Source organism: Lynx rufus, unplaced genomic scaffold (assembly GCF_022079265.1).
Source record: "Lynx rufus isolate CCGP_SWC_20201006 ecotype Redwood Valley unplaced genomic scaffold, mLynRuf1.p SCAF_4, whole genome shotgun sequence".
NCBI classification, from domain to species: Eukaryota; Metazoa; Chordata; class Mammalia; order Carnivora; family Felidae; genus Lynx; species Lynx rufus.
Window position 1 is genome coordinate 146,531,458 of NW_025814856.1, and position 16,019 is coordinate 146,547,476.

Consider the following 16,019-nt stretch of genomic DNA (forward strand, 5'->3'; position numbering starts at 1 on the left):
GAGAAGAAAGCAAATATATAGACTTAGAAATTAGATAAGAGTTTTAACTGCAGATACGAATAGATTGAAAATTGTAAGGAAATTCTGTGCATTAATTCTGTTCTTCTAAATTAAAAATCTCAACTAAGTGGGTAAGTTAGTAAAAAGTAAAATCACTAAAATATACCTAAACCTCAGTAGAACAATAAATATGTACAAAATTGAAAAAGTAATTAAACTCTATCCCTCAAAGGAAACACTATGCTCCGATTATTTTGGGTGACCTCTGTTGACTTGCAAGGTGCAGGATATTCCTTAATCTTACTATACACTGGTATAGAAAGTGGTATTAAATAATTAGAGCCATTGTTTACCATAATCAGTATGCAATGTATTACACATAATCTCTTGTTAATAAAAGTTAAGGAAATGATTTAGATTCTGTAATAATGTCTAACATTTATTGAGTGCTTACTGTGGCATATATACTGTAGGTATAACTATACTGTAGGTATGTTATAAGCACTTTGTATGTATACTCTCATTTAATAATTTTAAAACTGATATTTGCATTTTGTCCTGCCTGAAGCCATCCTTAATCTTCCTTTTTGCTTTTCTAGCTGGAAGCTGCTGAGAACTCTAGGAAAATTAAAATTCAGTAGGGCTGTTCAGTTTTGGAATATGGATTTCAGATTCAAGATTGTCTGTTATTTTATGAGTTTGTTAAAAGGGGATTGGAGGGGCGCCTGGGTAGCTCAGTCGGTTGAGCGTCCAACTTCGGCTCAGGTCACGATCTCACGGTCTGTGAGTTCGAGCCCCGCGTCAGGCTCTGTGCTGACAGCTCGGAGCCTGGAGCCTGCTTTGGATTCTGTGTCTCCCTCTCTCTCTGACCCTCCCCCATTCATGCTCTGTCTCTCTCTGTCTCAAAGAAATAAATAAATGTTAAAAAAAAAAATAAAAGGGGGAGATTGGAAACTTTACAAGGCCTTTAATAGTTGATGTTAAAATGTTTTGTAAATATTTTTCTGCGTTCTGCCCATATTACCTCCTTGCCTACAATTGGGGTGTATAGCAAAGCACTGTAAATAAAATTAAATGGCTCACAACAAACTGGAAAAAATGTTTTCAGATTAATAACAGCAATTATAATTTATTGAGTATTTTTAACATGCCTGTTTTCTGCTGAGTACTTTATGATTTTTACTTAATCATCACAATAACCCTATTTTATAGATAGATAGATAGATAGATATAGATAGATAGATATATCTGTTGTTATTTGTGCTTTACAGATGTAGCAATTTGAGGGTTTGAGAGCTTAAGTAATTTGTTCAAGATCATACAGTAAGTAGTGAACTAATGATTAATATTCTTCATATATAAAGAACTCTCAAAAGTCAACAAAAATATGAACAGATGAATAACAAAGACCCAAAGATAGGTTTGAATATGGATTAGCTATTAGGTGATATTAAGGAATTCTGTTATTTCTGTAGGATGTGATCATTGTATTATAGTTATGTATGAAAATGCCCTGATATTTCCAGGATGCATGCTAAAGTATTTAGAAGTGTTTAAAATATACTTTAAGTGGTTAGCCCCAGAAACATTGCATGTGTATATATATGTACAGATGGAAGATAAAGTAATTATGCCAAAATATTGACAATTATTGAATCTGTGTGGTGAGGGTAGAAGCACTTATTTACTGTTCTTTACATCTTCCTGGATATTTAAATTTTTCATTTAAAATTCTATTTTCAAACACCCAAAGACAAAAAAGAAAAAGACATAAACAGAAGGAGGAAATACAAATGTCTAACAAGCCCAAAATTTTCAAAGAAATGGGAATTAAAACAGAAAGCCATTTTACATGGCTTGGGAATGGCAAACGTGAAAAAGATGTACATCTTGCAATGTTGGTATCTCAGACAGTGTAATTTTCTACAGGGCAGATTGGCAACTGGTATAAAAAGTGCCCAAATGTACACTTTTTAACCCAGCTTCCTTCTGAAATTTTATCTTAAGGAAATAATTGGTTAAGTGGGCAAAGATGTATGTACATTAGTCACTGTACTCTTTATAGTATTTTTTTAAAATTTGAGAATAACCTAAATGTTTAAAGATAAGGGATTAAATTGATGGCCCATCCAGAGATAGGACTGCTATCCTGCCATTAAATATCATGACATAGATCTTTTTCTTAACATTTTCAAATGGTGATATTGTATTAAATGAACAAAGCACGTTATGGAACCATACAAAGAGTCTGGTCCTACTTTAAAATTAAATCTGCATTTTATACATGTTTATCGAACCTCTGCATTTGTATAGTATAGCAAATATATGGTTAGTAAGTTACTAACATTTGTATCATTTTTTATAAAAACTATTAAAAAAACTTTGAAGTATACATAGTCTCAGTAATTCTGGCAATAACCTGGAGGTGTAGGGATATTACTATTTTCATTTTGCAAGAGAATACTAGACCAGAGAGGCTAAGTGATTTGCCTAAGATTCCCCACCTTCTGTGTAATAGAGCCACTGTTGGGATTTGGGTTCAAGGTGATGGCGTATTACATCTTCCATAGGTTTGTCTAGGGCATTAAATATGGGGTTTCAAATTTAATCTCATTTCCTTAGTCCTTGCCTCTTCTAAAAGGGAACAGAGCTACCTTTCAGTTCTCCACAGTCCTGTGAAAGAAAGGTCAGGATGGTTGTTATAAAGCAAATACCCACTGTAGCTACTACCTGCTTCTTTCTGGGGAGGAAAGGAGACAGTTTAAAGCACATTTTTCTGGTGGTGGTAATGAACAGCAGAAGTCACTCCTCCTTTCCCTCTTCTTGGTCATACCCACAGAAACAAGAGGGGAGGCCAACAGGGCACCTTGAGGGTGAGTGAGTGATGGGGTGAAAGATAGTAGGACATAGAAGTGAAATTTTGGGGGCACCTGGCTGGCTCAGTAGGTAGAGCATGTGACTCTTCATCTCAGGGTTGTGGGTTCAAGTCCCACGTTGCATGTAGAGATTACTTAAAAACAAAATCTTAAAGGGACGCCTGGGTGGCTCAGTCGGTTAAGTGTCCGACTTCAGCTCAGGTCATGATCTCACGGTCTGTGAGTTCGAGCCCCGCGTCAGGCTCTGTGCTGACAGCTCAGAGCCTGGAGTCTGCTTTGGATTCTGTGTCTCCCTCTGTCTCTGCCCCTCCCCTGCTCATGCTCTGTCTCTCTTTGTCTCAAAAATAAACAAAAACATTTTTAAAAATTTAAAATGCCCATCTATATGCCCATATGTTTGTATGCAGTTTTTAAAAAAGAAAGAAAAGTTATTTCTATATACATTAAAGATACAAATAACAGAAAACAGACATTATCAAAAATACTTCCCAAAAGATTGTCACTGAAATAGAACAGGAAAGAGAAAAATCTCCTCCTAGATATCTTAATAGCACTTCAACTTGAGCAAAACTATAAACTTAAATCTTCTCCACCAAAAAAAAATTCTTATGTCTATTTCAGTGTCTGTCTGTCCCTCATCCAGTTATGCAAGGCAGAAACATAGAGCCATTTCTGACACCTCCCTCTCTCCTCTCTTCCCCATACCCATTATCTTGTTCTCCATTTCCTAAATAGCTCTCAAATTTGCCCAATTTTCTCTCTTTCCATTGCCATAAGCCTGGCTACCAACTCTGGTGTCCATCCAGTTCCCTTTCCGCAGGAGGCCTTTGCGTGACTCTCCTCCACCTCTAGCCATATCTTCCCCCCTCCCCAGCTTCTCTCCACTCCAGCCACAAGAGTGTCCGCTCACTCCTTTGCACAAACTGTGTCATCCCTCCACAGAGCTTTTGTGTATGCTCTTAACTCCAGTTTGCTCTCTTTCTGACCTCCTTCCTCACCTTATAACTCTGACTTGTACTTAAGAATTCAGTTCAGTCGACACTTCTTCTGCGAAGCCTTCTCTCACCTCCTGCATAAGTCACAGCCCCTCATTCTAGCCAAGGCTCTCACCGCACCTCCGCCTACTTACTACAGATGCGCTCTTATTTGTGTGATTATTTGGTCACTGTCTGTGCCCAGCTAGATTGTGAGCCCCAAGACAGGAGGGGCTGGATCTACTTTGTTCTCCATTGTGCTCCCAGTGCCGCACGTTCCCCCTGCCACGAGTAGTTGCTCGGTAATATTTGTTGCATGAAAAAAAGCATCTTAAACATTCGGCAGCACTCAGCAATGCAGATTTGGTTTCTAGGCTCGAATCCTACATTGGCTCTCAGTTGAGACCTTGGGAAGTAAAGAACTACGAAGTTAGCTTGTGTCCTTCTTTATAGTACTTGTCCTGGCTTGTAATTGTACATTTATTTTTGTGATTATTTTTTGTTTGTCCTCTCCACTAAACAGGAATATACACAATAATGGGACACTGTGACTGATTTTGCTTTCCATTTTGTCCACAGCCCTTCCTTAGCACAGTGCCTCACATACGGGAGATGAATAATAAATATTTGTTTGATGGCTGGCCGGATGGGGGAGCTGCCGGGTTCAGAAGTCACATATGCCATGTCTATACTTGTAATGTGGGATAGTGAAATAAAACCAGCTAAACTCTCAGAAAGAGCCTTCGACTATGATGTAGAACGAGATTTCCTTATCCAGAAGCTCAAGGCTTCTCTACGTCTCTTGGGATCTAGACTTTCAGATCTAATGTTCTCTGCAGTTTAAAACCTTTGTCTTTTTAAGCCTCAGCTTTTTAAAACAAAAAACAAGTTAAAAGACCTCCACAGCAGCTCCATTGAGTGTTTTGACCCTTTTTGATATCCTTCCTAAGTGAAGGTGTGGCTCCCATAGTAAAACATAGCATTATTAACATTTAGACAAGCTCATTCAGTTTTGCCAATGGGTTGGTATTAAGCTAGAGTGGGCATATATAACTATAACTCCACATTTGTGAAATCTGTTTTTAAGCTTTGATTTTTTTTGTATAGTTCCGCACATGGATTTTTCCTGTATGTTGCTCAGTGTCCTCGTGTAAGATAATACCTACCTCACTGGGGAGCAGTAGAAATTAATTAAAGTTGATTATCATCCCCCATATATGTTTAGAGAGAGCTGGCATGAGAAGCATTGGCAAATGGTAGATTTTTTAAGTTGCTGTGCCCTGAGGGCATTCTCTTGGCTTACTGCCATATCCCATACTTTCATAGGTGTAGTAGGAATAGGCCTAGAAATATTTTGTTGAGGAACAGAGAGAGAATTTCTATCCGTTTTTAGAAGAACTTCAAGAGTCTCTGGAGATGTAGGTCTTTTCTCAGAGTTAATAATCCATAGCAGTGGGGTGCCTGAGTGGCTCAGTCAGTTGAGCATCCGACTTCGGCTCAGGTCATGGTCTCATGGTTTGTGGGTTCGAGCCCTGCGTCAGGCTCTGTGCTGACAGCTCAGAGCCTGGAGCCTGCTTCAGATTCTGTGTCTCCCTCTCTCTCTCTCTGCCCACCCCCCCCCCCCCGCCCACACTGTCTCTCTTTCCTTCAAAAATAAATAAACATTAAAAAAAATAATCCATAGCAGTTAGATGGGGACACACTGGATATGACTAACCAGTTCTACAGGTACAGAAATTAGTCATAGTCACAGAGGCAAGAGGTAGCTCTGGGGTTGTCACCAGCTTCTTTGAAATCATTCTTCTGTCTTTAATTCCTCTTTCCCAGTAGATGGGTGAGCCCTGGAGTTGGTCATGATTTCTTGTTCTAAGTCATTCACTTTTTTGTATAGGTTTTTAAAAATAGCTTTGAGTTAGGAAATGTGGAAGCATATTTAAAAAATAGTAAAGTAAAAATACCTTATAGTTTCACTCATATGTGGAATTTAAGAAGCAAAACAAATGAACAAAGAAAAAAAAGAGAGAAACCAAAAAGCAGACGCTTAACTTTAGAGAACAAACGGATGATTACCAGAGGGGGGTGGAGTGGATGGGTGAAGCAGGTAAGGGGATTAAGAGTACACATTGGGGCGCCTGGGTGGCGCAGTCGGTTAAGCGTCCGACTTCAGCCAGGTCACGATCTCGCGGTCTGTGAGTTCGAGCCCCGCGTCAGGCTCTGGGCTGATGGCTCGGAGCCTGGAGCCTGTTTCCGATTCTGTGTCTCCCTCTCTGTCTGCCCCTCCCCCGTTCATGCTCTGTCTCTCTCTGTCCCCAAAATAAATAAACGTTGAAAAAAAAAAAAAATTTAAAAAAAAAAAAAAAAAAAAAAAAGAGTACACTTACCATGATGAGCACTGAGTAATGTATAGAATTGGTGAATCACTATATTGTACGCCTGAAACTAGTATAACGCTGTATGTTTACTGGAATTAAAATGTTTAAAAATAGTAAAGTAAAAAAAAAAAATAGTAAAGTAAAAAATCTTCATTTATCTACGTACTTAACAAATAACTAACACTGTTAGGTACAAAGTAGGAGAAGATAAGAATTCCATCCAAGTCCTTTGAGGTTTCAAGGTCCAAAACTAGGGATCCGGGGGCGAGGGGAAAATTAGGAATCTGGACTGAGGCGGGGGAGGAAAGAGGCTAACATTGGGGCTGGAGAGAGAACAGGGTGAAGCCAACATAACTTCATGGGCCAGAGTCTGGCCTGGCTCCACGCCAGGTGTGCTTCAGGATCACAGGTCTGAGGGCAGCTCTGCACTAGGGCATCTTTTTGTTTACCTGAGATGGCAATATATTTTTCATTTTAGAGGAGCTCATAGATAAAAAAAAAATTTTTTTAATCTTCCATGGGACCTTCCTGAAGACTTGTCTTTTCTCCAGAAAAGCTTCAGGTATACAGAACTATGGTATTTTGTCGGGGACTGTTTTTTCAACCAGACGAAAGGCCTGTTGATACTATGTTTGTAGCAGCCAGTTCCTAAATCCTCAACAAGCACATTCTGTGCCCAGAACTCTGATGGCTCTTGTAAACACCTTAAATGCTTTCCATCTCTGGCAGTTATGAGAATGTTTGTTAATATATCTTCTGCACATGTCTGAGTATGTCAACTGTTTCATAATATATGTTAAATAAAAGACCCAGTCCCTGTGCTCAGTGATGTCACACGCTAGTTGTATACGGTATATATAACAATCTAAGTGACCATTTGAGTTTGTAGGAATTTAAAAAGGAGTAAGAGAATTATGGGTAGAACACTTGGGGATTTTTCTTAAAAGAAGTGGAAATGGGGTTGGGCCTTGAAAGATGGATAATGTTTGGATAGGAAGCAGAATTAAAGACCCAGAGGTAGAAAAGAACTTGCTAGATGCAAAAGTTAGTGAGGAAACTGGCCAACTAAGAGGGTGCCGTCCCCATAGTCTACAGAACTGGGCAGGCACAACTGTTATCTGGTGGCCCCAGTGGAAAAGTAGGGAATGATTAGAAAGGTTGAAATGCTGGACTGAGAGTTTGGCCTTCATCCTGTGAGAAGTAGGGAGCTGCAGAGATGGTTTTGAGAAAAAAAGAAATGATAGCTAAGTGGCTGAACATACAGGCTTTGGAGCTAGATAAAAATTAGTTTGGTTTATACCTATATTACTGTTATACTAGCTATATGATTTGGGGAAGTTACTTAAGTTCATTAAGCCTTGTTTTTCTTAGCTGAACAATGGGTATACTACAATTTTCCTTATAGAATTGTGTGAAGATTAATTGAGATAATATATGCAGTGCTTGGCACCTGGTAAGTGATCAGTAAATCATATTCAGTGTTTCAGAAACTTACTTATTTTCATATAGTCCCAAAGGGGCTGAGATTTTTTTTTAATACTTTTTTTTTTTTTTAAAGGAATCTCTATACCCAACATAAGTTTGAACTCACAACCCTGAGATCAAGAGTCACATGCTCTACTAACTGAGCCAGCCAGGCACCCTGGGCTCAGATATTTTAAATGTCATTGGTCAATAGGATGAATTGGGGGAAGAGAGATTGGTAGACAGACCAGCTGATTTTGTTTGTAAGTGGTTTTTAACTTTGTAAAACCAGTTAGTTGACAGTGACATTGGTATGAAGTAATAAAGGCTTAAGCTATGGTTTTTGAAATAGAGGATAGAAGTTGGAAAAACAAACCTCTATTTCATCATATCTATGACATCAGCAGTTATAAGATGCACCATTATTTATTTACCATGAAGAAAGAAAAAACATTGACAAACTCTGGCACAGTGCTTATCACTTAGAATTTTTATTTTATGTTTATTGAAAGAACTTTTTCAAGCTTATTTAGACATAGATTTTAATCACATTGCATTTTTATATAATACATAAAAAGGAAAATGAAAGTGAAATAAATTGATACTCCTAAAACGTCCTCACTTTCACAGCTCAGTGCTTCTGAATGACTTCTTGTTTCAAAGACATCATTGGCTGTGACATTTCATGTGATATTGTCCTCGGTGCCATCAAGAGCATATGGGTGGTGCTGCATGTCTTTAGAAAGTGCTCTGAAAAAAAAAAAAAGAAAAAGAAAGTGCTCTGCTGCTGTCTCCAAGCTGCAACAAGTTTGATGCTGGGGCTTCTTGATCTTACCAGAAATATCACTGGGGAGATTATCCAACTATAACCAAGACTCACATTCTTTCTCAAATGTTGCTCAATGGTTTGTTGATTGAAAAGGCAAGGGATTGCATTGCTCCCAGGGATAACAGCCATGTTCATATGTGCAGGAAGTGACAACTGTGCCCCAGGTTGCCTCATCCACAGCAGTTTTAAGATGTATCCCAATTTCAGGGACACCTGGGCGGCTCAGTTGGTTAAGCGTCCGACTTGAGCTCAGGTCATGATCTCGCGGTTCGTGGGTTCAAGCCCCAAGTCAGGCTCTGTGTTGACAGCTCAGAGCCTAGAGCCTGCTTTGGATTCTGTCTCCCCCTTTCTGCCCCTTGCCTGCTCACACTCTGTCTATCTCAAAAATTTTTAAAAAGAGGTATCCCAATTTCAGAGGACATTTAAATATGAAAAAATATGCATTTCAGAGGTGATAGAATTAAAGCACTAGCTTGATAATTCTGGGAAACTTTATTGAGCAACCTTAAAAATACTGTGGTCACAGCTGAAGTTTTGTTGTAAATTACTTGGAGGAATGCTCTACCAACAATTATGGTTTTTTTTGATACTCAAGATATTTTTAAGGAGTTATATGGCACTGATAAGTTTAGCAAAATGCCTGGTTATAAATTCCTAGCATTTTACTGACCCATAAAAATGACCAAAATTGTTTGAAACTAGCTAATAATGTAATAGTAGTAATCTAATGATTTCCTGTCTTTGAATGCCAGGTATTTCCAACACAGTGAAATTTATTTTTATAAATAAATATATTTATATATATCCTTACTATGGGCCTGCATACTAATATAATGATTTAACCTAATACATTAAAGTTCAAAGACCAGAACTTAGGCTAATAAGATTGAGTTTTTCTGTGGGCTGGTAGTGTAAACGCTCTACATCAGATACAGAAACCTAGAAAGCAGAACATATAAATCCTTAAGTGGGCATGGCAACACCCGCTGCTTTTGTTATAATAAATACGTGTTGGCAATGATTTTTCAAACTTTCTTTTTTTGTTAGAAACCAGGATAAAACTGAATCTCTAGGATGATAACGATTCTACGCCTTTATACAATTTTTCTGTCATCCCTTCATTGTTGACCTATTTGGAAGGTTCTGTAACTGCCAAAGTTGTACTTCATAGCCAACGATGATTTTTAGTTTTCCACAGGCTTGAGGTGGAGTATGAGAATCTTTCTTTTTTTTAGCCCTCGTAATGAGATACTTACAAGGAAACTTGTCCTGATTGAGAGTCCAGTCTGGAGTAGAAAACCCAGGACTCAAACATTATCCTAATTTCTGGGATACCTCATTTTCTCTTCCCTTATTTCCTAAGATAAGTGAGCCCTGAAAACAGGTTAATTTCCTGCCTCACCTTGTCACATTTCCAAAATTCCCTGGCTTTCGTGTTATCCACGAAGGTGTCCTTATCCCCCCCGCCCGGTGTCCTTGTAAGTGAATGCACCCGTTATTGGTGGTTGTGGGGTCCTGTGTCTGCCTACTATTTGTGCTCATCATGGAAGAATGTGTGTATGTACAAATGCGCTGCTGTTAAGTTCTGTGTCTTTGGAGAGACCTTTCACTGGTAGTAGAAGGAAAGGAGTCAGAACAATGACATCTGGTTCAGACCCACATGTCTGAGCTACAGAGACATCGTGGATTTGAAGTTGACCTCTGTCACCAGGGAGTACCAGAAACAAGGAAGGCATGACCTGCAGGGCTCTCTTTTGGCCCTGAGCCTTATAGTGATAGTGGCACCTTTGACATACAACTACAGTATATGCTTCTTGTTTTTATCTCAGACGCTCTCAGCCCAGCCTCTCAAGCACTGAATCACCTGTTGGGTAGTCTGGCCTTGCAGGAAGGTAGCAGCAGTTTCAGATAGGTTGCTAAGAGTTTTAGAGATGCAAGTCCTTGATGATCTTGGAAGTGATTTTGGTGATGAACTGCCACAGCTAGGTTTTATCAGAGGGCCTGGGCAACACAGAATAAAGAATTCCATTCCTATTAGATCTGCAACAGGTGATGGTGCCAGTGTTGATGGAGAAAACGTGATTTTAACTGAGAAGCAGTGTTTCTGTAAAACTTCCCACTGGCTCCTTTCTGCTGTTATTACCTGTAGTTTCATCATCTTTTCACTGAACTCTGTACGGTGTGATGTCTTTGGGGCCATCGGGTATTTTTATCTGCTAGTTGTAGAAGTGTTTGTGCTTAGGACTCTGCTGTGGTTGAGGGGGGCGGCCCTACCCACCTTCCAGTTGCTTGGCACCAACCCTCCCTGGCTGTCGGGCATCTTGTTTATTTCTGCCCTTAATTCCCTGCAGGTGCGTAAGTACAAGAGCATGATCCTGGAAGACCTGGAGTCTGCCCTGGCAGAACACGCCCCTGCACCACAGGAGGTTAACTCGGAGCTGCCCCCTCTCACCATCGACGGAATTCCAGTCTCTGTGGACAAAATGACCCAGGTAAGGGGCGGGCCGTGAGGAGGAGACAGGCGAGTGGCCCAGGTGTGGGCGGGCCTCAGATCTCATTTCTCGGTTTTGTGCTTGGTGACACCAGCAGAGAGAGACGCAGGCTGGAGTCTGACAGTGAGGCGGTAACAGCCTTGGGGAAGAGAATGTAGTGTTGGAAGAATGCTCCCACCCAGAGAGCACGGACGTGGTCTCCTCCTTGGTTGACAGCTCTTTTCTTTCACTTGGGCCATTAGATTAAAGAAACTTGGCTTGGAGTTGGTTTGGACAGGTGACTGTTAGGACTTTGATGAATCACCATCAAGCAGGCAGATAAACTGTTATTCTTTGGGGCTGAGCTGCTCCTCTTTCCATGTAAATCTGAATACCGCCATGCTGTCACCAAGGCTCCCCTCTCTGGGGAATAAGTATGGAAAACTCAGAAGGACACCCTCCTGAGTCATTGTTCTCTCCTCTTTCTTTGACAAGGGAAGTCAAAATGGACTTAGCCTGATAAATCAGCATACCTCAGGAATTTTGCTGAGATGGTCTGTTTTACATATCTTAGCTTTGAAAGTGATAGCTTGATCAAGATCAAATGCCCTTTTGTGACATTTTCCCACCGTATTTCTTTATTAATATACTCCTCTCTTGCTAAATCCAGTTGTGAGTTTCCTTTCCTTATCTTATTCAGTGTCTTCCAGCAACATTTAACACAGTTGATTATTCCTTCCTTCTTAAAATGTTCTCTGTTTCTGACCCCATACTCTCCTGAATACCCTCCTACCTCACGGTGCTCCCGCTCAGCTCTTCTGCTGACTCTTCTTCCTGTTCTCACCTGATCGATATTGGCATGTCCGTATCTTTAGTTTCTTTCCAAGTGGTCTCATCCTGTCCTGTGGGCTTTATGTCTTCTCTATATGCTGTTTATAGCCCAGCTTATACCCCTGTTTGATCTCCAGTGCCCAGTGTGCCCCAGACAGGACCTTTCATCGCCCAACCCTCAGTTCCCCCTATCACTGCCCCCCCCCCCCGACCCCATCAGTTAACAGCACCACCATCTGTCTGGTTGCTCAAGTGCTGGCATAGGAGCAACCCTTCGTTTCCCTGTTTTGCCCTCGCTTGCAACGTGATTCATTAGCAAGTCATGTCAGTTCGGCTCTGAGATGTCCCCTAAACCTGCCTGTTCTTCTTAGTTCCCATTACCACCCTCACCCAAACCAAGTATCTCTCCCATGGAGACTATTTCAGCTCATCAGTTCTGTCGCTCTCCTGGTTGCTGTTCCTGCTTGGCTGCCGTCTGTACCTCACAGAGCCACCAGAGATTTTTTTAAAAACTTAAATCGGCTCTCATCACTCTCTTGTTTAAGCTCCTTAATGGCTTCCCACTATTCCTAGAATCAAATTCAGACTCTGCTGTGGCCTCTGAGGCCCTGTATAATCTGAGAATCCAGCCTCTTCCAACTTCATTCTTCATTTTCCCTCTCAGTCACTGTGCTCTGGCCGCACTGGCCTTTTTTTCTCAAACGCTCCAGGCCAGTCTTTCACTTTTGCTGTTTCCTCTGCCTGAAACACTGTTTTCCCACGTCATTGCCTGCTTAACCTTACCTTATTCAAAGTCTGGCTCAGACATCACCTCCTGAAACAAGCCTTTCTTGATTATGCCATCTAATGGAGCTTTCTCTTTGCTACCAAGTCACTTCCTAATGCATCCCATATTTTATGTCTTTATAACACTGATTACCCTGGAGCTATCTTATTCGTCAGCATTTATATTTGTCTGCAGTCCGTCTTTCCAGCTAGAATTTGAGAGCCAGGATTTACTTTCTATCCTTTACTGCTGTCCACTGCAGCTCGCAGCACCTAGATAACATCTAAATTCTAAATAATAGTATCTGTTCAGTAAATGACCTAAGGGTCAGAGTAAAACGAATCCCATGTGGTAGGTACCCGGATTGCAAGTCTTCCGAGCGGGGTGTTCACTGGCTGCAGACATCGATGCTGCTACTTGGGAGGTGGCACTTTTTTTCTTGCTGAGTCTGAACCTGCAACTTAGTCTAAAGCAGTACAACATTTTGTAAAGCTAAATTGTGATCTTTTGCTTTTTGGATTCATAGGTCTTTCTGCAGACATTTGGAGACTATCTAGATAATGGTTCAAAAAGGAAAGCATTATCTAAACTTTTTTCCTGTCACTTCATACCTGCTATTTTGTCCTTAGGACCATTCTGAGTAATGAAAGAAAACATAAGGTGAATTTTTTTTTACCTGATTGATATAAAGAGTCTACTCTGGGGGCACCTGGGTGGCTCAGTCAGTTAAGCATCTGACTCTTGATATAGGCTCAGGCCATGATCTCACAGACTGTGAGATTAAGCCCTGTGTCAGGCTCTTTGCTGACAGAGCAGAGCTTTGGGGGGATTTTCTCTCTCCCCCTCTCTCTGACCCTCCCCTGCTTGCTCTCTCTCTCAAAATAAATAAATAAACATTAAAAAGAAAAGGATCTACTCTGTGTCTCAGATATAAAGTATATGTAAAACTGACTAAGCTTCTGCTTAAGAATACTATGTCAGGAGGCACCTGGGTATCTCAGTCAGTTAAGCGTCCAAATCTTGATTTCGGCCCAGGTCCTGGTGTCATGGTTTGTAAGATGGAGCCCCACGTCGGGCTCTGCCCTGACAGCATAGAGCCTGCTTGGGATTCTCTCCTTCTCTTTCTGCCCCACCCCCTGCCCGCCCCGCTTGCATGCACGCGTGTGTTCTCTCCCTCAAAATAAATAAACTTTAAAAAAAAGAATACTGTGTTAGGTATGTGAGGCACTATGTCCTCTCCTGTGATGGGCATTTTTTTCTTCCTTGTCACATTTGATGTGTTAGATTGAAATAATCTGAGGTTTTGATTATATTAAATGATTAATATCAATCAACAATAATATCACTGATAATTACAAAACTTGGCTGATGGCCTCAGAAGTCAGAACGAACAGTTTAATTTTCATGCTGGAGGTAAAACATTCGAAACTGTGTTGTTTTCCATTTTTGTGAAATATACACTCAGGAGAGCTTTGTGTAATGATGGATCCAAGGGAAGCTGGTACTTTGTTGGGGGCATGCATTTTCTTTATCATCCTACATTCCTTTCTTTCCCTTCTCATCACAGATCATGACTAAAAAATAATACATAACAAAACGAAACAAACAGATGGTGACAAGTGAGCAGGGCAATGAAAACTCCAGCTCCTAATTAAATGGGAATTTCTGAATATTTGGTTCCCAGGTTTTCTCCTTGGAACCTTTTTTTTATTATTATTATTTTTTCTCAGATACTTGTTCTTAATGTGAGCCAGTTACCATTTTTGTAATTGATCCTAAGATTTTTCACTATTAATGGCAGAAAAGCATGGTGTTATTTCAAGCCAAACCTCCAAAGGAAAAGGAATGTTAAAAAGCATTTTAACACACTGTCAATAGAAATGTGCAGTGGTACGATCTTTCCAGAAAGCAGGTTGGTAGTGCATATCAAGACGTAACACGTGTATGTCATGCCCTCTAAGTGAGCAAAGATGTATGTTTGTGGCATTGTTTATAATAGGAAAATCTGGGAACAATGTGGTTGAATAAATTATAGTAGTGATGTTTAGTGTTTACATGCAAGAAGAACAGCTCCCAAACGAGACTAGAAGTTTATTATCCAATGAAATATTAGACACTAAAAATGCTGGCTTGCTCTCTATTGCTGTGGGATAGAGGGTTCCAATTGTTTTAACTGCTTGTAAAATAACATTTCTTATGTACTCTAATTTGAGTGCTTTATTCGAGTACTTTGTTTAGCACTTCATTTTGTGTTTCTTTGGGAAGGGCTAGTTTTTTTTTTCAGGGAATGTATAATTGAGTTCATCAATTTCATTTGTTTAAACATGCACACAAAACTTGGCCTGTGTGTGTGTGTGTCTGTGTGTGTATAAAACTTTAGAGAGAGATAAATCTGTTTACTGTAGAACCAAAATATTACCCGTGATTATCTGGAAAATGAGAGTTATCTATCCCCTCCTACTTTATGGAGTCAGGGGAAGAAAAAATATTATAGGGAAGGTAGTTTGAAAACTAAAGCATCACACAAAGATATTATTACCAATTATTAATACTAACTATATACAAACTATATTAACTTTTGAATAACCTGAACATACCATTTCTCACCCATTTTTCACCTACAGAAAGTTAGTGAATCTGGAATTTTTATTTGGCTCGGCAATGAAGTGGGACAATACAGGTGACAATATATTGAAAAATTGAGGCATAAAGAGAGGAAGCAATTTATGAAGCAAGCTAGTAACAGAAATGGAATGAATGGTTGAGTCCATATTGCCAGTGCTTTCTCTGTCTCTCTTTATATAAAACTATATTGTAATCATCACTCAGGTTGAGTATTTCAGCTCATCTACACTGAACATTTACTGTTTTAAAAGGATTTCTTGGGGCGCCTGGGTGGCTTATCGGTTAAGCATTGACTGGCCCAGGTCATGATCCCAGTTTGTGAGTTCAATCCCTGCATTGGGCTCTGTGCTGACAGCTCAGAGCCTGGAGCCTGCTTCAGATACAGTGTCTTCCTCTCTCTCTGCCCCTCCCCCACTCACGGTCTGTCACTCTGTGTCTCTCAAAAATGAATAAACATTCAAAACAAAATTTAAAAAAAATTAAAGAAGAGGGTTGCCTCAATGGCTCAGTCAGTTAAGTGTCCAACTTCAGCTCAGGTCATGATCTCAGGGTTCGTGAGTTTGAGCCCCACATCGGGCTCTGTACTGACAATGCAGAGCCCGCTTGGGATTCTCTCTCACTGTCTCTCTGCCCCTGTCCTAGTCTCTCTCTCTCTCTCTCTCTCTCTCTCTCTCTCTCTCTCTCAAAATAAATAAATAAAATTTTTGAAATAAAAAAAATAAAGAAGAGTTAATACCTAAGAGTTAATACCTATTCTTCTCAAACTATTGCAAAAAAAGAGAAGGAAGTGAAATTTTCAAATTAATTCTAT

The 16,019-nt window shown here is 40.0% G+C and overlaps 1 protein-coding gene across 3 annotated transcripts in view; it reads left to right on the top strand.

Annotated features, from left to right (window-relative positions):
• The window catches only part of NRF1 (nuclear respiratory factor 1), a 145,396-nt gene that overhangs the window by 67,987 nt on the left and 61,390 nt on the right, over window positions 1–16,019 (top strand). For all 3 annotated transcript variants that reach the window (XM_047097458.1, XM_047097459.1, XM_047097460.1), the window contains exon 5: window positions 10,867–11,007. In XM_047097458.1, coding sequence (XP_046953414.1) covers window positions 10,867–11,007 — 141 coding nt within the window. The remainder of the gene's footprint in view (window positions 1–10,866; window positions 11,008–16,019) is intronic.